Genomic DNA, 23710 nt, shown 5'->3' with positions numbered 1-23710 from the left:
TCACCGGTTGGGGCTGCATGTGAACTTCAACAAGTCAATCTCACAGCCTACGCAGAAGATACATTTCCTAGGAGCTCTGCTAGACTCCGAAGTAGGAAAAGTGTTTCCTTCAGAGGAGAGACAGTGTTCCATAGCTCAGAAGTGTCAACTGGTGCTTCTCAGCAAGGACCTAAAGGTGCAAAAGATTGCCTCCCTGCTTGAGTCGATGGCATCCTGCATTTTCCTGGTCCCGAATGCCAGACTGCGAATGCGTTCTCTTCAGCAGGATCTGGAGGACAAGTGGGACCAGCAGTCAGCATGCTGGGACGACAAAATCACACTGTCAGACGCAGCACGAGCATCCATTTCTTGGTGGACGAAAAAGAAAAATATGCAGGTCGGAATTCTGTTCCATCAACCTCCTCTTGCCCAGACGTTAATCACAGATGCCTCCTTGCAAGGATGGGGAGCACACATGGGTCATCTCCAGATGCAAGGGCTGTGGTCCCCCAAAGAGCGTACTTACCATATCAAGATGTTGGAGTTGAGGGCAGTCCACCTTGCTCTCAAAGCTTTCCTTCCCTCGATTCAGGACTCGTCAGTGTTAGTACAGATGGACAACACCACCACAATGTACTACCTGAACAAGCAGGGAGGAACACGCTCACAGACTCTTTCGCTGGAGGCCCAAAACATCTGGCATTGGCTTCTGGCTCGCAATCTGTCAGTCACAGCAGTTCACCTTCCAGGAGAACAGAATGTGATGGCGGAAGCTCTAAGCCGGGATTTCGAAGACAGAGAAGACTGGGTTCTCAACGACGAGGTAGTCAAAGACATCTTCCAGTATTGTGGTCGTCCCACCATAGACCTCTTTGCAGACGACAAAAACACCAAATGCCGAGACTTTGCCTCAAGATTCTATCGCCCAGGATCGAAAGGGAATGCCCTTTTGATAGAATGGTCAGGGGAATTTGTGTACGCCTTTCCACCGCTTACGCTGATCCCGAAGGTGGTGAGCAAGCTGACGAACTCGTGCACAACGATGATCCTCATTGCACCCGATTGGCCGAGACAATGGTGGTACACAGACCTTCTCCATCTGTAAGTGATCCCACACAGGAAGCTGCCATGCAGGCCGGACCTGTTATCCAAGATTAATGGGAGGATTCATCATCCCAACCTTCCATCACTGAACTTGGCAGCATGGCTCCTGAGGTCATACAATACGGCCACCTAGGACTACCGCAAGACTGCATGTCCATCTTAAAAGAGGCAAGATGTCCTTCCACGAGACATGCATGCAAGTGGAAACGCTTCTATATGTGGTGTATGCAGAACAATTGTCACCCTGTCAGGGGTCAGGAAGAGGTTATTCTACCTTATTTATTGTATCTGGCGAAAGCAGGGTTGAAGTTTAATTCTATTAAGGTGCATTTGGGTGCTATAACAGCTTATAGGCGTTCACCTTCCCAACCTTCTTTTTTCCAGTTACAGGCTGTGAATGATTTTCTACAGGGGCTGAAAAAGGTTTGTCCCCCAGTACGACCTCCGTCACCCCCCTGGGAGTAGAACCTGGTGCTATCAAAATTGATGGGTCCACCTTTTGAACCCATTCATAAAGCACCTTTGCAGCATATTTCGTGGAAGGCTGCTTTCTTGGTAGCGATCAAGTCAGCTCGCAGGGTAAGCGAAATTCAAGCTCTCTGCCTTACACGGTGTTCCATCTGAATAGGGTAGTGTTGAGAACACATCCTTTCTTTTCTTCCTAAGGTGATATCAGATTTTCATGTACACCAGACCATCTCTTTGCCCACCTTCTTTCCCAATCCATCCACACCAGCTGAGAGGGCATTGCATTCTTTGGACCTGAAAAGAGTTCTGAAATGTTATCTTGATAAGTCCAAAACTATACGTAAGTCTGATCAGTTATTTGTCAACTATGGATCGATCAGACCAGGTTATGCAGCCTCAAAACGTTCTATCTCAAGATGGATAGTTTCTTGTATTAAGCTTGCTTATCAGTTGGCACAGAAGACCCTAGGGTTTTCTCCCAAGGCGCATTCCACCAGAGGGAAAGCGGCTACTACGGCTTTTCTTAATAATGTGCCTATGTCTGAGATTTGTAAGGCAGCGACCTGGAGGTCCGTCCATATATTTACCAGGCATTACTGTCTAGATTCAGACACTACTGCAGAAACGCAAGGAGGCCAGGCCTCCTTGCGGAATCTGTTTAACAGCTGAGTGCGGCTGTTCCAATTATCTTGTTTGGGTCATGTTTTCTGCTCATTTGCCTGCAGGTGGTTGGTTGGGCTTGCTATTCTATTCAGTGCTTATGACTATTGATGAGGATCCCCTGGAAGAGAAGGATACATTACTTACCTGTAATCCTATTTCTCTTCCAGGGATATCCTCATCAAAGTCATAAGCACCCCACCCTCCTCCCCAGGCAAATGAGATGTGATCAATGTGTTCCTAGTTTCTTGGAGAGCCCTGTCTTCAGGGTTATGCAGTGAACAACTGACCTAACTGTCACCCCTGAGGCATGATGGGAAGCCAGGGGTCATGGCTGCCTTAAAGGCACGGTGCCAGTTTTATTTGTTGAAAATGGTTTAATTTTCTAGGCTATTGCTTTACAATGCAGCCTATGGGCTAACAATGTCTATTTATTAGCAATTTTTGAGTGTTTTGCTCCTTAAAACACAGAGTTCAAGGGCTATTTGACCTAATGTTTTTTTATTTCATTGCTAATTCAGTGCATGTATGAGTATTTACATTGTTTAGCCTCAGTTTTGGGGCTGCATTGGTGTGAGAAAAAATGATATATGTGCATACATATATGTGGAGCTATTTATATATGATTTACATACATATTTTTATATTATTTCCGGGGTCCCCGCACGTGGCGGGAATATTCAATGCTTATGACTTTGATGAGGATACCCCTGGAAGAGAACTAGGATTACAGGAAAATAACATATCCATGTTGATGCTGACCCATATTTACAAGGGTGGCATAAATATGGGGCAGTGCCAGAATTAAGACCAGGGAAAACTGGTCTTACCCTGGTGCATAGAGGAGGAATGTTTAATTTAGCCTCGTTTTTGCTGTTTCCATGTATGCTCCGAAGTGGAGCACACATGGAAACAGAAAAATGGCATTGATTGTTTATGTGCGGGAAGGTGTCCCTATCTGCACATAAACAATCAATAAAAAAATTACGTTTTGCAACTTCTATGTGTGCTGCATTAAGCAGCACGTATGGAAGTTACAAAACACCATTTAAAGATCGCTTATTTGCACACTTTCCCGCACATAAACAATCTTCCCCTGTAAGGCAGACACCGTTGCATTATGGTGCAAGGGTGTCTGTATTGTTGCTAGGCAGCTACATTTAGCGCCTTCACAGGGGGAAAAATAGGGCTGCATCCGATTGTTGTAAATATGGTGCAGCCCTGCGTTTCAGATGTGGTGGAGCGCGGCTTTGAGCCAAGGAGGCTAACGCCACGCTCTGCCAGTTCTATTGTAAATATGCCCCTTAGTGTCCAAGTGACAAATCCTGCCGAACCCGATTTCTCTAAAGAAATGCACCATCTCATGTTCAGTTTCTTCCTTGCCCTGTCTATCACTGCCGGTTTGGAAGCCCCTCTCTAGGAACGCAGCAGAATGAATTCCATCCATAACACAAACACACTGGACCACTGTGCCTTAATTTCTATCAGATCCCTCTTCAAGGTTCTCGTCAAGACTACTGCTTTTTCACTGACCAAGGCATTGTCTGATCAAAACATCCGGGCACTGAGACCCTAACATCATCCAGTTTAATGTGTGTAACATATCTTTACATAACATATCCCCTTTCCCTTTCCATGTAACCTGAAATAAGAGTTCATCAAAATCCAAATTGGCTCCCACCCCCTTCTGTCCTACTTGGATCGCTGCCTATTTAACGAACGAATGGCCAACTATCCAGATCACTACTGCCTCCGTCCAACGTCTCAAGCGCATATCTTCTTGTGACCTACCCCGGGATGCTGCTTCTGATGCCGCCATAATTCGGAAAAAATGCTTCCATACTCAGCATCCCGTACCCCAAACATTCTCAGTGCAGCCCGAAGCATTGCCAGTAGCTGATATGCTGTCACCCTTCCACCTTGCATATGTAGGAAAACCACCCCCTATCCCTGCCGGAACCTTCCACCCACCACTTGCTCCATGGCACCGGGCAGCGCACCGAAGCACCAAGTCACTCAAAACAACCCGCTTCCCTTGGGCCCTCTGGTCAGTATAGGATTGCCGAATCAGTACCTCCCATCTCCCTGGTTCTTCAATCACTACCTCTCAGAAAAGCCATCTCCTACCCCTGCCCCCAAGAGCCCCCGCCTTGGCCGGGGGCTCCCTGACAGGGATTGCCGTATGGCTTAAATCCCCCTTTTTTCCCCGCAATTCTGCCTGGATCTTGACTGCGGACACTATGACGACATGTGCCAATGCCCGGTGGAGCCACTTGGTTTGGCTATAGAGGAGTCTGACCCGGGTTTCTCCCACGGCCGTCACCTACCCAGCCGGACTTCGGAGCATGGCACTCCTCGTCCAGCTGCTCCTGCTTTCTCCCTCTACTGCCTCATTCGGAACGACTCGATTGCCGTTTTGGCTTAAATCCCCCTTTTTTCCCTGCAATTCTGCCTGGATCTTGACTGCGAACACTTTGACGACATGTGCCGATTCCCAGTGGAGCCACTTGGTTTGGCAATAGAGGAGTCTGACCCGGGTTTCTCCCGCGGCCGTCACCTACCCAGCCGGACATCGGGATATGGCACTCCTTGCTCAGCTGCTCCTGCTTTCAAACTCTACTGCCTCCTTCGGAACGACTCGCCACGGAACGCTTTAAATTGGGCCTACCTTGATGCAGCTCCTTTTCAATCGGAAAACGCTAGATGGCGGCGGATTGATCAGAGGCCTGATTCCTCTCTTCCCGAACGTCCCATTGCCCGCCGAGCCAGCTGACTGCCCTGACGCCAGATCATCTGCAGCGATGAAATGTAATTGAGGGTGGGTGCCGCGGCGCTGTTGGACCCGAATTTCCCGCCTGCAATTCAATCATTCTAAGAACGGCTCACTTGCCCAGCCCCCGCTGCTGCTTTGCTGCCGCTACCTACACCATACTGGCTGTCTGCTCTGGTGTGTGCCTTCCAGGTAGGGGGTGCGGGAGCTACGTCCTGGGGTCTTTTCATCATCGGTGCCCCTGTGGTCCAGAGCCTCTACCAGCCTTCTACAGCCTGCCGTCCACATTTGGTTTCGTTCCTGCCTCCTCCTTTTACTCTTGGTACTTAAATACTGCACTCTGGTTCTTCCTTATGGAATTTTGGGTTTTGGACATCCCGCCGTTTTGCTGTTGGACTCAGTTGATACCCTTGACTCTGACCCGCCATCTTGCAGGACCCCATACTTTCCCCCTTCCCTCCAGTCTTCCCCTGTTGATCCTCTATCATTGTTCTCCTTCTTCCTGGTCTCCTCACCCTCCCTCACACTAATACTCTAGTCCCCCTCTTCCTCCCCCCATGACTTTCCCACTCACTGTTATGTTTTTGCAACTAATTGTTTAATTTATCGTACCTATGACTCGTACCTATAACCCTGACTCTTGTGACTTATTTACATCCCTCCATTTCTTCATGAAGCTGGTCTCCATTGGTTTCCATGATCCGGACCCGCCATCTTGTATGACCCCTGTCCCTCCCTTCCTTCTGCCCTCCTGACTCCTTCTGATGACCCGCAAATGTTTTTCTCTTTTGCTGAGCGCCCTTACCCCATACCCCCTCAGCTGCCTTTCTCTCCTCCCAGCTTTTCCCTGACTGCTATTCTTTTCCCCCTTTTCCATATTCTGCCTCTTATTACTTGTCTTTTCTTTGTAAATTGCTGTGAAAAATGTTTAAATTACTGTACATTGTAACTCGCTATGTTGGTCCTTATGTAAAGCGCTCTGATGCCTCCGGGTCTAGCCAGTGCCATATAAAACTCAATAAATAAACATCCAGACCATTACTGTAAAAAACAGACATACCTCCCCCGGATCTGAAGAAACTCCTGGCAATTGGTCAAGCACCCTCAGCAACAAATTCTATGACAGATATTTTCTAACCCTCTGCCCCTGGCCCTGTTCCCTTGCCCATCCCTCCAAAATCCGGCCGCCCAACTCCCCTACTGATGCAGGGTAACCCTACAACAATTTTGCCATGAAGGCTAAACCAGCAAATTTCCCAGCAATAGTCACCTGAGACAAACCTTTGTCGATCAACCCTAAAATGTATTGCACTACCAAGTCTTTGCAGCTCACCCATCCCGATGCCCTGTGCCACACCCAACACCAAAAGCTCTATCCAAGCCTGAAAGTATGCCCTGCACGTTGAGTCTGCTAAGGACTCTACCACCAGTTGCACCATCCGGCGTTGCGACGGACTAAAACTTCTCCAGCATGGGTGTCGGGTCTCTGTCTACTTCTCTGGCTAACCCAACAAATCTCCCCCACTGTGAATGAGACAAAGCAACTGCAATGTCCGCGTCAACCCCTGGAACGTGGTGTGCTCTGAAAGTTATGTCATGGCACAAACAACACAGCATGAACGACCGCAACAGTTTCAGCACCTGCATGTCCCTGGTTGACTGTCTGGTTACTACTTGTACCACCGCCATGTTGTCCACCCGGAATAACGCCTGTCTGAATGCCAAATATACACCCAAAAGAGTCACTGCTATCAGCAAAGGGAATAGTTCCAGGAAGGTGATGAACCTCCCTCGGTGAGCCCATGCCGCCAGCCACTGCTCGGCGTACCATCTACACTGTCAATACATTCCAAAACCCAGGCCCCCGTCCGTATCAGAGAAAATTTGCACGTCCCACTCAAAATCCCCCGTCTCGCGAAAGAAATCCCATTGAAATCACAAAAGAACATTCACCACATCCTCATATCCTTTTTAACTCCCACTGCAATACATATATGATGTGAAGAAGAGCATTCCCTGACAAAGGCCTCCCCAGTCTCCTACAAAAAGAGCTTCTTGCCTCTAGGACTCAGCACGCGAAATGGAGATGACTCAGCAGAACCTGAACTTCCTTCACTTTGGCCATCTCCCTCCTCAGCATGCATCTTATTAAAGACATCTTCATTTCCCTTTTATCCTCTGGTAGTCTGGCTTCTATTTGCAAAGAATCAATTTTGATGCCCAAGAACAACAGCACCTTGTCTTGGCCCACTGTCCTTTCCGGTGCCGACAGCACCCTCAGGTCACCCATGGGCTCCTGGAAGCTAGCCCGCAACCTCTAGCAGTCCTCTGAAATGGGTATCCCCACCAAAAGGAAAGCATCCAAGTGATGCGTCACCAGCTGATGGGCTATCTGCCATTAGAATACCCATTGCAAAAATGTGCTAAAGCACTCAAACTATGCACAGGATATGAAGCAGGCCATCTACAGCACTATATCCACGTACCATTAGCCTTCAAAATACATACCCAGTAGCTGAAAACCCTTTGGTTGTACTAGAAGTAGCCAAAAAGCTGACTTCATGTTGCATTTTGCCATAAATGCACCTGGGCCTGCTTCCACTACCACTGACATGACCTCATCCACTGAAGAATAGGACACTGATGTCCCCTCCTCCGCGATAAAGTCATTTACTGACTGACCCGCCAGCCACGAAAATTGCTGGATCAAACTAAATTGCCCTTCCTCCTTCTTGGGAACAACACCAATTGGAGACATAATAAGGTTCTCCGTAGGCCAATCACTAAAGGGACTCGCCATTCTGCCTTCCCGAACCTCCTTTTCCAACATGTCAATCACCCCCTGCTTGTGCTCCACAGCCGAACGCAAATGATCTGCCCTTTGACGAATCCTCAACCCTCATATCCCAGCCTGAATCCCCAACAAAACACCGTCTACAGTAACTCTGTTTCCTCTGTTCGCCCGTAAAATCCCAACCAGTACTCCAACCTCTTGAGGTTAATCGGAGTATGAGCCCTTTGCACCAGGTCCTTGCACCCCTCTGCCCCCTCTTGGGCCCGTAGCTGGCTACTGATGTCCTCCATGTCCCCCCCATAATGCTGCCACTGACTTCCGCCCTTGCTGTTGTACACACCCCCTGCCCCATAGCAGTTGCCCAGGGGGTGTCTAGCAGAAGATCTTGAATGTTTGAGGCGGAATTTGCAATACTGCAGTGTGCACAACCCCCTTTGTTGAAATCCCAACAAGACCCTCCTGTCCGTGGCAAGGATTTTAAGGTTCCACCCACCTCTCCCTGGGTGGGATGCCCTTGAAAGAAACGATATACAAGGCAGACCACTTGAATTGAATATAGTCTTTCCCCCCTTTACAGCCCCTATAGAGTGCTACCACAAACCAGAATCAATTCACTGCCCCTGACTTCCGGGTCCCATGCTAAATGCGCTCAAAACTCCACTCCGTACAGAGGCCAAGCATGCCCACCTCCCCCCATGTTGTGGGCTTGCCGAATCACGTCTATGTACTTAAACAGAGCCACACAGTGAAGTGGATATTTCCCGCAATATATGCTGGCATATAGAACGCCACCATCCAATTCTCTATCGTAAGGGGAAGTTTTGGTCGCTTGGCCAATTCATATTCTTCCTCCTTTGAACCTTCCTTCGACCTCACTTCTCTATGCAGGAGTTTTAACATTTCTATGTACTCTCCTTTCCAAATGTGCTCCTTTGTAACCAACATCAAATTGGCACCCAACGGTTTTGTCAACCCCCTATACTGTAATTTCTCAAACTTCAACTACTTACTGGTCGGCCCATCCTTCTTTCTTCGCCCCCTGCAGCCACCCCCAAGTCTTCCGTTTTGCAGGAGCTCCCCCGTGCACCCATTACCCGCCGACTTATCCGTGCCCACTTCCACATCAGTCACGTATTTGCTGCAGCGCAGCCTTTTGCTTTCTTTGACCCATGCACATGGCCTTACCTGGCACCAAGGTCAGTGCCAGTGCTGATGCCATCTGCCTTGCCAGCCCTTCCCTACTTGTCCTCCTGTGTCAGCCTTAGGCACCTGCAATACACTAAACAACTTGTTAGAAGGCCCTACCCGCACTATCTTCCAGCGCCTCTTCCTGGAGCTTTTCCTCTTCCAAACTGTCTACATCATTATTCAACATAACCCCACCCAACGGGTAACCCAAACACTCCCATTCATTACCAGAAGATCCGCAAGCGGAGGTTACAAGTCGCACTCTAACCATAAGACGAGTCAAAACGTGAACGCATCCCTCTCAGCAAGGGCCTGTACCACCAGTTGTCCCTCACAATCGGATGTTTGATTTATGCACTCACTAATATTGCAAATATATGCTGAATAAATGTCGTGGACTGGCTTTATAATACTGGTTTCTTCATAGACCAGCATCTTTCTGAAATAAGGAACAGTGTGTAACTTTAAACCTTCTGATCTCACTCCTTCTTTCTCTAGCACGAGGACAACCTTCCCCTTTTCTTTGAGCAACCTTTCATTACTTTCGTGTGGTAATATCTTTACTTGTTGATTCATGTATGTACTCAACTTTGAATAATTAATTTTCTTAATTAAAAGACTTGTGGGTGTAGTTTGTATACATACTTTGTATTGTCTGAGTAATTGTCTTTCAGGATGTACATTCACAGCTGAACTGTATTAATTGCCAGTGGTTGACCCTTCCGGCAACCCTCATATCAATAATTTTCCTAAATTAATTGTTCTTTTTAAGCCAGCCAAGGCCAACTCCTGAAATAAAGAATATAGGACTGATGTGCTGGCACACTGAAACCTGCTCCTCTCTGCTCCCTGAGACCCAGGATGTATTCTCCCCATGAATACCGCCAGAGGGAATCCCGACCCTAACCCTCACCCAAGAGACCAGCCTCCCTTGAACATGCCAAAATCCTTGTTCCCCAAATCCTCGCTCCCCAGGTCCTCTTCCCCCAGGTCCTTGCCCTCATCACTTCAATCTGACATAGCCACCACTAAGGCAGAAGCTGGGCCCCTCCTGGCCCCCATCTCACACCCGTGGGGTCTTCTCCCCCTCCTTTGCCTGACCTGGACTCCCCACTTTCAGGGACACAACCATGCCTAAATAGCCATCTAGGCAGGACACCAAAACCCCCCATCCCTACCTGTACCCCCTCCCAGTGGCCACAAATGTCCAGGCCAGCTGAATCTAGGCTGGCACTCCCCCTCCTGCCCCAACCTCTCCCAATCCAGCTCCATGTCATGGCCTCTACACCAGCATCTTGTGTACTCCCTTCCCCCCCAACTGGCCCGCACCCTCAGGCACCTCCCCCCACCCGGCCCCACCCTCCTCCTCTCTCCCGTCATCAATGCTTGTTTCCAATGGGGCCACTTTGGCCACACGTCTTCTCGTGTCCTTCACCTTTTCATATCTGGGGAAGGTGGGGGCTCCTTAGATGTAACCCACTTATTCCCCTTGCTCATACCCTTGGCCCTGTCTACGCACCTCATGCTTGACAGTCCGCCTCCCTCTTCCGTGCCCTCCTGGGTCTGGCCGTGTCCTCCGTCTTCTCTACCCACCGGCCGTCCACCAGCCCAACAGGATCAGGTAAACCATCTGCAAACCTCCCCTTCCTCCCCCACTCTGACCCTGACCTAGCAGAAGGGCGAGGCACTGCAGGCCCAGACACCGCCATCAATCCGGCCGCTCTCCTGAGGACCGAGCGGCCATGAAAACTCACCTAATGGGGCACAGCCCTCAATGCCCACCCAGCCTGTGGTGGCGCACACGCGAGCACTGCCGCTGCCACCCCCATAGATCCCGGCAAGGTACGCAAGCTGGGTAGGGTGGAGCCTCCCCAACCACCAGATCCATCATGCCAGCTTCCTTCAGGAGACGCGTCGCCTCTGCCACCAGAATCTTCCTGCTAGGCACGGTAAGAGGATTTCCATGCACATTAGCCAGAAAGCCTAAAGACCTACAAAGAAACAACCACTGATAAGGGTTACCAGCCACCAGGTCACCTGAACCTAAAATGGTGGCTGGTAGACAAAATTGTACTCCTATATAGGTGTTGGGATATCTTTGGGCTATTATATAGACCAACGCAAAATGGGAGTTGTTGGACTGCACCACCCTCCTAATCTGTGCGGGGGCAGATCGCCCTTTGGTCAGCTGCCCCCCAATCTCCTCTTCCAGCCTCCTGGGCCAAGGCAGTACCTCCATAGGGGCTGGTAAAAGAAAATTGCGAATGCTGCTTTGAATTCCCAGTCTGGCCCTGATGCCGGCACACGTTAAGCAGGTCTTTTAGCTTTCAGGGAGGCAGTATCCTTTTTGTGTGAGGTGTTTTTAAACGTCCTTTTACATTGTGTTTGAAATCTAGGTAAAGAAAGTTTACAGTTTCCCATTCATTTTCTATTTCTAGGGCTCCTATGTGTCCATGATTGATTGAGTCTAGATAATCCTCTTCACCCTATAAATACGAAAGCATGGTTGGTGTCTGCTGCAGTTGCAGGCAATCATCCATCTACAACCCCTTCATTAGGGTTAGCAAAGAGAATCCTACCTCGTTCATATTTATGGAGCAGAACTCAGCGACTCTTATTGAGTAGTCTATTAGCGCCAAGATAGATTAGTACAACAATTGAAGAGGAAATATTATTGGAGGGTTACATACCTCTCACTGCACATAAACAGTGACTGCTTTGTGACCTAGGTATGATGCACTGGGGCCATACTTTCCATTAGCAGGATAATTAGGAAACTTCTGGCATATTGTTATTCCTCTATATCTCAACTCACTCGCCTTTGGCTCCAGCTCATTTCATACTGTCAGACCACACTCTGAAATAACTATACGTTTTTTCTACCTGCATCTTGGTAGCACCTAGATGCCATCTTGTCTTATAGATTTTCCAAACAAAGTAATAACTAACCTTTGTTTTAGTTCTGTCTATTCTCAAGTTATTTTTCTTGTGGTGCAAAATGCATGAAATGGCTAATGCAAAATGATGGAGCCCCCTCATATTGTGAAGAGTGGCCCCCGAGTCTCCCATGTCTCACAGTTAATCATTGGCCTTGTATGGATGAAGGCCCTTTAAAGGGTTAGGGCCCCCTGAAGGGATGGGGATCCCCTGTGGCACAGGGACTGCAGAGGCCTGGGTTCCACCCCTGATTACACACCCCACTCATATTTTCAGACATTAACATGACATGTAGCAAATGACACTTACATCACTTAATTCAATTCAAGGGACAGCACCTCCCAAACCGAATTCCCTGATTCACACAGCTCTCTTGTACATTCTAACAAATTATCTTGTTTGCCATCAGTAACAGATGGGAAGTCCATGTAAAGGGAACTCATTTTTTGAGCTCACAGGCATACAAGTCTAAATCAGTTTAGATGCAGAAATTGACAAAACCAAGGGTGTAGCTATCAATGGTGGGGCAGGTGAATTGACACCGACGTACAAGGCGTGAGAGGCCCATTTCAAAACAATTGTGACTGTTGTTTGACTACTGGAACAGGTGATAGAGGGCATCAAGGACCATGCCAATCTGGCTCAGCCAGTGGTGATAGCAGCAAGGTTGATGACCCGGAAGTTGTCACTCACAGGCTGCTGTGGGATTATCTCATTCCCCATGTCATTGAGTCTCAATTATTCCTTTGTCACATAGGTGTGTTTAATCATGAGTATAATCATTGGATTTCTCTACACTGAGAACTGAATCGGGGTGTGAAAGGAAAACTAAACGGGACAGGAAGGGTGATGGCCATGCAATCTGTTTCTTAGAAGAACTGTATTTACCTGTATATTCCCCTTTGCAGTTTCAGCTTTCCAGTCTGGTACGAAAACAGTGGGTAGCAAAACATTTGTGTCAAGTGACCATCGAGCCAATTATGAGAATGGAAAGGCGATATGTTGGAAAGCAGGAGGTATTCTTGCCACGCCAAGAAATGAGGCAGAGAATCAAGCACTTCATGAAATCCTTGTCAACACTAATAAACGGATATTCCTTGGGATGGATGACTTGCAGAAAGAAGGCACATTCCAGTACTCAGGTGGAGGACAGATCACATACACAAAATGGCATCACGGTGAACCTAATAATGACAAAGGATTGGAGGACTGTGTGCACTTGCTTTCCAATGGCAAATGGAACGATGCATCATGCAGCGACACCGAATCCATTATTTGTGAATTTTAAAATCATTGATTTGTCATCATGTCATAACCCATATTCTGGATTACATTTGGAGAACAAAAGTCAAATCGTTAATATATTATGTCTAATAAATACCTTATTCTGAGTTTCTAGTAAATCACCTGCAGACAAACACAAACTATAAAATAGATAGCATGAAATAGTAACAGTAGAAAACAATAACTGAATCCATAGGGCCTTAGAAAAAACGTATCACTAATGTATCTAAATATGCCGTTATTTGTCATGCCAGTGAAGATAAATGTGGTCCAATTACATGTAAAACAGTGTTCTAATCAGTGCATATCCAGACATTGTTTACTGTAGAGTAATGCCTACCTTGCATGCTTTGACCAAAGTGCAGTAAAACTAACATGGTGATTAAAGTGCTTAGTGTTTCACTCATTGCATGTTAAAATGACTTTAAACAGAAAGAAATCAGCTAATAGTCATGAGGCCTCTGTTATTTTCTGTTATTTTACTTCACAGCACAAATTTAATCCATTGCATCTTGGTATTGGTTAAATGATTTTTTAAAGAAAATGTGTATGAAAAGACACAATACCATAAATCACATGTGCAGAGGCATAGAATTTAATATACAATTTCCAACCATTGTTGAAGGAGGCAAAGGACATTGTGGTCCCTGTGAGTGATCATATTCAGTGAGCCATTGGCCCTAGCCACTCTCTGAAATGGTAATAAATAGTATATTAAAGCCAGGAGAGCACCATTTATCTTATATATATCTCATTTTAACTGACATTTAGAATTTACGTATCCACTTATGCGAAAATTAATTGGAATTCACTATGTAGTTAAAGCCACTATACATAAGTATGGACAAAAAGAGATAGAAGGCGTGATTACGAGTTTGGTGGATGGGTTACTCCATTATATCCTATGGAACCTGTGATACTGCGGAAGGGATATCTGCCACGTGTGTGATGGAGTAACCCATCCACCAATCTCACAATCAGGCCCACAGTGCTTATGTTAAGTATAGCAGTCTTTGCATATCAAAATTATAGGCCGCTCTACTTCCAGTTAACTTTTACCAACCGGATGTGACTGGCAGCATTCCTAAATCTATTATTGATCCTAATCTATACCATTGTCTTCAACTGAGCTCTCCACATTTAATTATCAGTTCAAAATGAATCGACCTTCTATGGTTTACGTTTTTATAGGGGTTTCAATGGGAGATGATGAAAACATAATTCAGTCCATAAATACCGTGAACTAACAGTTAGCCATTTAATAGGTTTCACCACAAATTATCTAAAATATTCCTTTCGATTCGGAATGTTTATAAATAATTCTCCTATGTCAAATCATAATGATGTGGAGAAGATGTGAAGAAGATGTGGCCTAACAGCTAGAGTGGGTGACCTCAGAGATAGGGAAATGGGTTTGAGTCTCAGCAGGGGCACTCAACACCCTGTGATTCTGGGCAAATCACCTTCTTTCCCCGTGCCTAACAAAATAATGAATGTATCCATCTGTAACGCAACTGGTGCACATGTAAAGCACTCTGATACCTTTGGGTCTAGTTCGCGCTACATAAAACTAAAAAATATATATATTCTTTTTCACAGCATGAATTTCTGCATAAGTAATGTATTTTTTTATCGTATCGTTTTTTTTCCACTTTTTTTTCTTCTTCAAATACTCTTCTGGTATTTTGACCCTTGTAGAGGCCATCCCAAAACTCATGACCACACAGAGATGGGATCTTAGCGGACTGCAGGGGTTTCCAGGGTTGATTCTGACCAGATCTAAAAAAACTAATTTATTTACCACAAGATTAATAATGACATTAAAGTTGTCTTGTTAGACAACATTATATATGAAGATACAGACAGGTATATAAATATTTTTTTACAAAGAGATTAGACATTTGGGGCCATATGTATCATCAACCTGATTTGCGATTCTGAAATAGCGATTTTTTAGAAATCGCTATTTCAGAATCGCAAATTGGGATGTATGTACAAATGCGCAATTTTTTTGCGAATTCTTAGTATTCCTTAATTGCGATGAGCAAATTGCGAATCACAATTAAGGAATACTTTCCCATTCATTTCTATGGGCCAGGAGGCCCATAGGAATGAATGGGAAGCTATTCTCAATTTGCGATTCGCAATTTGAGAATCGCAAATTGAGAATAATTTCAAGGGTGCAGGGGTGTCCAAAGGACACCCTGTTGCACCCCTGAAATAGGCATGGGTGCACATGTGGCGCACATACATGCCCTAAGGGCATGTATGTGCATCACATGGCACTTTGAAAAATGCAAAAATGTGCATTTTTCAAGGAATTCGCAAATTACCACCAACTTGAAGTTGGTGGTAATTTGCGATTCCTTAAGGACAATTTGCATTTTTTTTACTTCATACATTGCATTTAAGGAATAGCAAAATTTGCGATTCCCTAAATGCAATTGCAAAATAAGGAATCGCTAATTTTGCGATTGCTTGTTTTGCACCAGATTTTCCTTTATACATACCATTTGGCAAATTCGCATTCGTAAACGCCGAAATTCTGCGAATTTCGGCGTTTGCGAATGTGAATTTGCTTCATACAGATGGCTCTTGGAATCTTACCTTATTTTCTTGTACACCACTTTTGATCTGGTTCTTGGGAGTGTTCGAGCATTAGAAAAGCCGCACACAAACATGCTCTGCTTGCAAGCAGCAGGAGAAATGCTCATTACAATCATCCAATGAGGAACAGATAACCATTTGTTTCAGACAGTCACGGTTACAAAATATTGGGTCATGCCCCATGCATACACTGATAATAGAGCCCTAAGTTTATGATCAGGCATGCAGACTCACAAAACAATTAAACCTAAACAACCTGCAAATGTAGGTTGAAAAATACAAGAACATATTCCAAGGAGGCTATGGCCAAAACACCAGCTCCTGTGGTTCACATTCAGCCATAATCGCTGATGATTAGTCGCATCGAGGAAATGTATACTTTTACGCAGAGCGGTGAAGGCTTTATAGACTACCCCCAGGAGGGATAGCATAGTGACCTGTAGGAAAGCATTGGTTAAGGTTGTTAGAGAAAGTATTACATTATATCCATCAAAGAGAAAGAGATACCCAAAAGACTAAAATTGTTACAGGTAGGAATAGTAAATGCCTTTTGTGTGTCCATCCAGAAGTGAAAGCGGAGCAATCCACAAGCATGCACTGGATACAGTAAGCCATGGTAAATACTCTTCAAACGTACAACCACAAGTTATAGAGGAGTAACCACCGAGAGTGCACTGTTACTGTCAACCTTATTACTACTCTTATGAGCCAACTAGGAGTGCTGGAGAAGGAATCCATATGAGCGCCCTAGTTACTGTAATTGATTTAAGTGTTTTTATTGCCCATCAATCATCAGAGTAGAGATCGCATGACATTATTACGATCAGATTTTAATGAAGCTTCAAATGTAAAAACCCGTCTTTAATTCTTGACAATGAAACATACCCTAAAATGACTTAGAGTTTGCAGGTAGAATCTTTTTACCAAACGTGTGTGATCCTGAGCCATTGCAGCAGAATATTCCTCTTTCATGGAATTTTTCAAGAGAACAATAAGTCCAAATGACTGTATAACACATTATACAAGGCAAATACCAATAAATGAATCAGATTAGTGTAAATCAAAAAACAAAGTAAAGGCATTTATAAAGAATCTGAATTCATATTATTTTGAAGAAATGCAGTTCCCAAATTCTACTCTCTGCCTACTGATTGATTAAGACGTTGCCATTTTCATAAAATCCATTTTTAAATGAGATTAAGAGCAGTACAATTTAGGCTCTACCCTTATATGTCACAATTATGCAATTATATACTCATACCTGACATTATATTCACTGTGTGTCTTAACTTCATTAACGTGTGTGAATCATGTAAATGCATTAATGAAATGTAATTCTTGCAGGGATAAGATTTTGGTAAACATGTATACTAATGTTTAACTGAAACATGTAAACATTTACTCTTTTACTCATGTTTTTCACTTATTCTTGAAGTTACAAATTTGTATGTATATCCATGTATTCGAAGTTCATGTTAACTACTAAATTAACTTAGCCTGACTACAGGCCTCAATATAAATGCATTTTGCCTTGCCAGCATATTGTTTCTTTCTTTACAGGTGCATTATCATGATTCTCGTTAGGAAGAGAAAGGATTATTGTTTGTATTAGACTGCTGATGGTGAGGCCTGGAGGGAAGAACTTGGCAGTGAACGTGGAGAAATAATGGTAGAAATAGGACTTATGGTCATCATGTACCAGGACAGAGAGATGTTCATGGCTGAGAACTACATTCCAAGTTTTGATGCCATGGGAAACTGAAGGGAAACTGCTGATGCCCACAAGTAACACTTTGGTTGGTTCCTGGTGGTGTGAAAGGAGCTTGGATGTTTCTGAATCTCCTGTTACTTTAATTGGTGTTCTCACAGTTAGAGAAGCAAAACGAAAGGGGATGATGGACGGAGTGTTGAACATTGCAAGCACTCACCCCCAGTCAACTGATCTGGGTTTAATCCATCATCACAGTTAGAGAAGGCAGATTCCCTTTAGACTTCGAGATGTCAGACCTCTCTGCTTACCTTATTCTTGCCAGTGTGAAGCTTTATGCAAAAAACGTATTCTTTTCCAAAAACTTCTACTGAAGTCTGATCATGCTGACACCTTCAATGCTTCCTAAACAGAGAGCCTTGATAAATAATCCTATATTTGACCTATGTTTTAGAAGTGATAGAGAAGAATCTTTATGGAACACCTGTTTGCTTTTAACTTTTTTTTTATTGTGTGCCTATCACAATTCTGTACCTCATTTTACTACGGCTCAACTTACTGTGATATTTCAGCTTATCTGCTGTATTGCTATACTTATTGAACTTATAATTGGTTTGTTTATATACTGGATTGATTGGTAATCCAAAATAAAATTGTTTTAACCATATTTGGCAATTCCTAGTCCTTATGGTAGAGTCATATTGGCTTCACAAGTTAAAAATGTATTTGGGATATCTTCTCCCTTTCAATAGCTTCATGCCAGCCAACATAGGTCCATATGTCTAATAAGGAAAACTCTTTGATGACATTACCAGGATATTGTGGTGTCAGCACCAGTGCTCTTACAAGTACATTTTTCATGAATGTAGGAGTAAATGTGTAAACACAAAGCCAAAACAAGAATTTTATTAAATAAGAAGCAGGTATTCTTTTTTCATGTGTGTCTTACAGAACCCGAGAAGTCTTTCTACTTTGAGATCATGATTTGGTCAATATCAGCTTCTCAATTGCCTTTTACTGCTGAATATGAAAACAAAACACTAACAGTCAAGATAATGATGCTACAAACCATTCATATCAATCCATTACCTGGTGTCTTGGTGACGGTGGTGTCAGAGTCCACAACTCATCAGTAAAAATGTGCTGGATTTTTTGCACAAAGATGTAAAACTATAAAACACCATCATTTTGACAGAATGTTGCTTTTATTTTGCTATTTTTAAATGTATAAACACTCTCCCAGGGATAGCTGAGCTAGGTTGAAAGCTAAACATATAAGGTTTTAAACAATTTAATTTTGTTTACCAAATATATCCAATATTTAACTTATGAAGGATGGAGTGAAACTTAGACGACCAATCTGTGTGCTCCATAATGCACGTGGAAAAGACAAAATTGGTGAATTTCATTATTAAAATGTTTAACTTATTTGAGATTAATGATAAATTACTGTTAAGTGTAAGGTATTCTATGCTAAAATGTGTCCATTAGCTTTCTATGAATATGTTGTACAAACATTTTCAAGAACATTCTGACTTCAAAGAGAGACTACAGTAGGGGCATATCTACAAGACTCCTGCGCCATAGGAGCATCACTTTTTTTTATCCTTCAGTGGCACACAATGCTGAGCCATATTTACAAGGCCAGCAAAGCCCCCATGCATGGCTTATAATGGCCTTGTAAATATGGCACCTTTTCACATTTTACTCTGGGTGAAAAGGGCTTTCCAAGGCTGTTGCTGTGGTTGTTCCCACACAACACCCATGGATTCTGACGCATTCCCAGATTCACAAGGTTTGGTAAATCCAGGAGAGTCTTTAAAATCAAACCACTTAAGTAAGCTTAAGCGATACAGGAAAATTCATTCTAGATCCTGGTTCAACTCTAACATCAACATAGCAAGCAGACAATTAAGACAAATGGAAAGATTCTGGAGACAAAACCTCTCTTTGGCTCACCTCTCACTCTTAAGATCTAAACGGCTGGCATACAAGAAATACATCTTCAGAGAAAAGCCACCTTCTTTCACAACCAACTGGATTGCGCGAAGAGCAGACCCAGGGAGCTCTTCAACATAATAAAGCGACTACTACCTCAAACCCAGGTACAGCAGTCACCATTGAACACTGCGAAAACATCGCTAACTTCCTCACTGACAAAGTTTCAAACATTCTGCAGACTCTTATCCATGATATCAGTCTGTCATCCCTGTCCAACTGTGTCATTGACTCCTCTGTCGTCACTCTAACCCCCTTCCTGGGCTCAACCAACAACCAACACATCCCAACAACACCTGTATTTAATCAGGATCACCATCAGCTCAAAAACAATGTTAAGTGGTCAGACTTCAAACCTATGACTGAAAATGAAGTCTTCAAAATAATAGCACACTTAAAGCCTACAGCCCACTTTTCTGACCCACTGCCCTCCAGCTTAGTATAGAACCTCAACCATATCATCTCCATGCTCTGGACCAAAAATAGTAATTCACCTCTCTCCTCAGGTTGTGTCCCCGACTCATTCCAACTAGGTCAAGACACCCCTATCCCCAATAAACCAGGAATGGATCCCAATGATTTTAACAACCTCAGTCCCATCATGAAACTACCCCTTCCTAGCCGAAACGCTGGGGAAATGTGTCCTCCTTCAACTAAACCAACACATTGAGAAATTCAACCTCCACAACACTTTCCAATCAGGATCAGGAAAGGTTGTAGCACCAAAACCACTATGCTCAATATTTCATACGGCATTCACAGTAGCCTGGATGAAGGTGATGCCTGCCTCCTGTTCCAATTTGACTTATCTGTGGCATTCAATACAGTAAATCCACAGCTCTACACAGTCCTGAAATGGTTTATGTCCTATCTGCAACATTGCCGACAGCAAATAAAAATCCACAGCTGTCTCTAACTCAACTCCTGTGGCGCAGGGCAAACCCCAAGGCTTTATCCTCTCCCCAGCCCTATTTAATCTCTTCATTGAACCCCTCAACGGCATCTTGAACCCAGCAGGGGTCAAATACCACCTACATGCCAATGACATACAACTCTACAGCAAAACCAATTCACCCAGTGACTTTAGACAACTGATCAACACACCTATTACTATACAATCAAGGCTCCAAACCAACTATCTTAAATGAACCCATGAAGACAGAACTGCTTCCCTTCTCCCCCAGAACAAATCCTTTGCCCATCCTAGAATGGATCAAGGGTCTGGATGCTCTTAATTGTACCTTATCTCTCTCTAGCTCTGTTAAGTCACTCAGCATCACCTTGGACATAAACAAGTCCATGGTGGAGCATATCAACAAGTCTGCCAAAGGAGCGCTATGCACACTCAGATACCTCAAAAAAGTAAATCCGTTTATCCCCCAATAGGATCATAAGACGGTAGTGTAATCGTTTGTCATCTCAAATCTCGATTACATCAATTCTGTCTTTACTGTAACCCATAAATGCCACCTGACACCCAATGAAGCAGCTCTTAACGCCGCGGCCAGACTCCTCACAGGTACCAAAGAATTTGACCACATCTCTCATACCCTCAGTAGTCTTAAATGGCTTCCCATCGAAGGACAATGCTTTTTCAAGACAGCTTGCATCACCCACAAATTGCTTCATAAAAAAAAAACAATAGTTAGACACCAATACCCCAAGAGCTGGAAGAGCCCAAACACTGAGAAGCTCCGATTCTCTTCTCATTCCTCCAAACTGCTAGAAGAAATCATCTCAGTCTTGCTCCTTCTCAGGTAATGCTCCGAATAGCTCGAACTCGCTACCTAAAGATCTCTGCTGTAACTCCTCCTTCCCCTCATTCAAATGTGATCTCAAATCTCTACTCCTCCACAGCTACCTCAACAGCACCACAAACTGTTCTTCGTTCCACTCATTGATTAACACCCTCTTGGTCAGATTACTTATTCAATCGCCTTTAATGTGACTTGCTCATTCACCTTTTGTCACTGGTGCCTTTTATATTTAGATAAGTGCTAATATGGGTTCATTTATCGTGAACTTGAAATAAAGATATAATGAGCTTGTATTTGATGCACTTAGCCCAGAATGTCACTAAGAAAAAATAGTTTATGAATTAAAAGCCTGCAGTTTGTAAATAAATGCAAAGTTTCTGCCAGTTTGGGCTGGACTGTTCCCATGAGGCACAGGGTCAGACTGATTTGCATATAGCCATGTCTGAACTGGGGTGGCAGAGTGGGCTAAAGAACGGTGATGGATCAAACCCAGATCTTTTGACTGGGTGTGAGTGTTTGATTGGTTCAGATGCTCCGTCCATCACCACCCCCTTGTGTACCGCTTTGGCCGCCATAAGTGTGGCAGGGTATGGTCAGACGTGAGTCCCTTGCTCACTTTGCCACTGGATTCAAGCAAGCCGGGCTGAAGATGGCTGTAATGCCAGAAACCGGTTCTCGGAAGCTTGTTTCCGGTCCAGGGAAGGCATGGCTTGGCAGTTCGGGCTGCACTGTTCCCATGAGGCACAGGGTCAGACTGATTTGCATATAGCCATGTCTGAACTGGGGTGACATAGTGGGCTAAAGAACGGTGATGGATCAAACCCAGATCTTTTGACTGGGTGTGAGTGTTTGATTGGTTCAGATGCTCCGTCCATCACCACCCCCTTTTGTACCGCTTTGGCCGCCATAAGTGTGACAGGGTATGCTCAGACGTGAATCCCTTGCTCCCTTTGCCACTGGATTCAAGCAAGCCGGGCTGAAGACGGCTGTAATGGCAGAAACCGGTCCTCGGAAGCTTGTTTCCGGTCCAGGGAAGGCATGGCTTGGCAGTTCGGGTTGGACTGTTCCCATGAGGCACAGGGTCAGACTGATTTGCATATAGCCATGTCTGAACTGGGGTGGCAGGGTGGGCTAAAGAACGGTGATGGATCAAACCCAGATCTTTTGACTGGATGTGAGTGTTTGATTGGTTCAGATGCTCCGTCCATCACCACCCCCTTTTGTACCGCTTTGGCCGCCATAAGTGTGGCAGGGTATGCTAAGACGTGAATCCCTTGCTCACTTTGCCACTGGATTCAAGCAAGCCGGGCTGAAGAGAGCTGTAATGGCAGAAACCGGTCCTCGGAAGCTTGTTTCCGGTCCAGGGAAGGCATGGCTTGGCAGTTCGGGTTGGACTGTTCCCATGAGGCACAGGGTCAGACTGATTTGCATATAGCCATGTCTAAACTGGGGTGGCAGGGTCGGCTAAAGAACGGTGATGGATCAAACCCAGATCTTTTGACTGGATGTGAGTGTTTGATTGGTTCAGATGCTCCGTCCATGACCACCCCCTTTTGTACCGCTTTGGCCGCCATAAGTGTGGCAGGGTATGCTCAGATGTGAGTCCCTTGCTCACTTTGCCACTGGATTCAAGCAAGCCGGGCTGAAGACGGCTGTAATGCCAGAAACTGGACCTCGGAAGTTTGTTTGCGGTCCAGGGAAGGCATGGCTTGGCAGTTCGGGCTGGACTGTTCCCATGAGGCACAGGGTCAGACTGATTTGCATATAGCCTTGTCTGACCTGGGGTGGCAGAGTGGGCTAAAGAACGGTGATGGATCAAACCCAGATCTTTTGACTGGGTGTGAGTGTTTGATTGGTTCAGTTGCTCCGTCCATCACCACCCCCTTTTGTACCACTTTGGCCGCCATAAGTGTGGCAGGGTATGCTCAGACGTGAGTCCCTTGCTCACTTTGCCACTGGATTCAAGCAAGCCGGGCTGAAGACGGCTGTAATGCCAAGAACAGGTCCTCGGAAGCTTGTTTCCGGTCCAGGGAAGGCATGGCTTGGCAGTTGGGGCTGGACTGTTCCCATGAGGCACAGGGTCAGACCGATTTGCATATAGCCATGTCTGAACTGGGGTGGCAGAGTGGGCTAAAGAACGATGATGGATCAAACCCAGATCTTTTGACTGGGTGTGAGTGTTTGATTTTTCAGATGCTCCGTCCATCACCACCCCCTTTTGTACCGCTTTGGCCGCCATAAGTGTCGCAGGGTATGCTCAGACGTGAGTCCCTTGCTCACTTTGCCACTGGATTCAAGCAAGCCGGGCTGAAGACGGCTGTAATGCCAGAAACCGGTCCTCGGAAGCTTGTTTCCGGTCCAGGGAAGGCATGGCTTGGCAGTTCGGGCTGGACTGTTCCCATGAGGCACACGGTTGTAGTGTAGCTCCTATTTTCCCAATAGGCTCTGCGCATTGG

At 45.2% G+C, this 23710-nt stretch overlaps 1 protein-coding gene across 1 annotated transcript in view; it reads left to right on the top strand.

Moving 5' to 3' along the window:
• The window catches only part of LOC144754750 (mannose-binding protein-like), a 143678-nt gene extending 125512 nt beyond the window's left edge, over window positions 1–18166 (top strand). Inside the window, exon 5 of the mRNA XM_078642938.1 lies at window positions 12809–18166. Coding sequence (XP_078499064.1) covers window positions 12809–13188 — 380 coding nt within the window. The 3' untranslated portion in view covers window positions 13189–18166. The remainder of the gene's footprint in view (window positions 1–12808) is intronic.
• Window positions 18167–23710: the final 5544 nt, after the last annotated feature.

This window comes from Lissotriton helveticus, chromosome 5_1 (assembly GCF_964261635.1).
Source record: "Lissotriton helveticus chromosome 5_1, aLisHel1.1, whole genome shotgun sequence".
In the NCBI taxonomy this organism is placed as follows: domain Eukaryota; kingdom Metazoa; phylum Chordata; class Amphibia; order Caudata; family Salamandridae; genus Lissotriton; species Lissotriton helveticus.
This window is presented reverse-complemented; position numbering and strand designations above follow the sequence as displayed.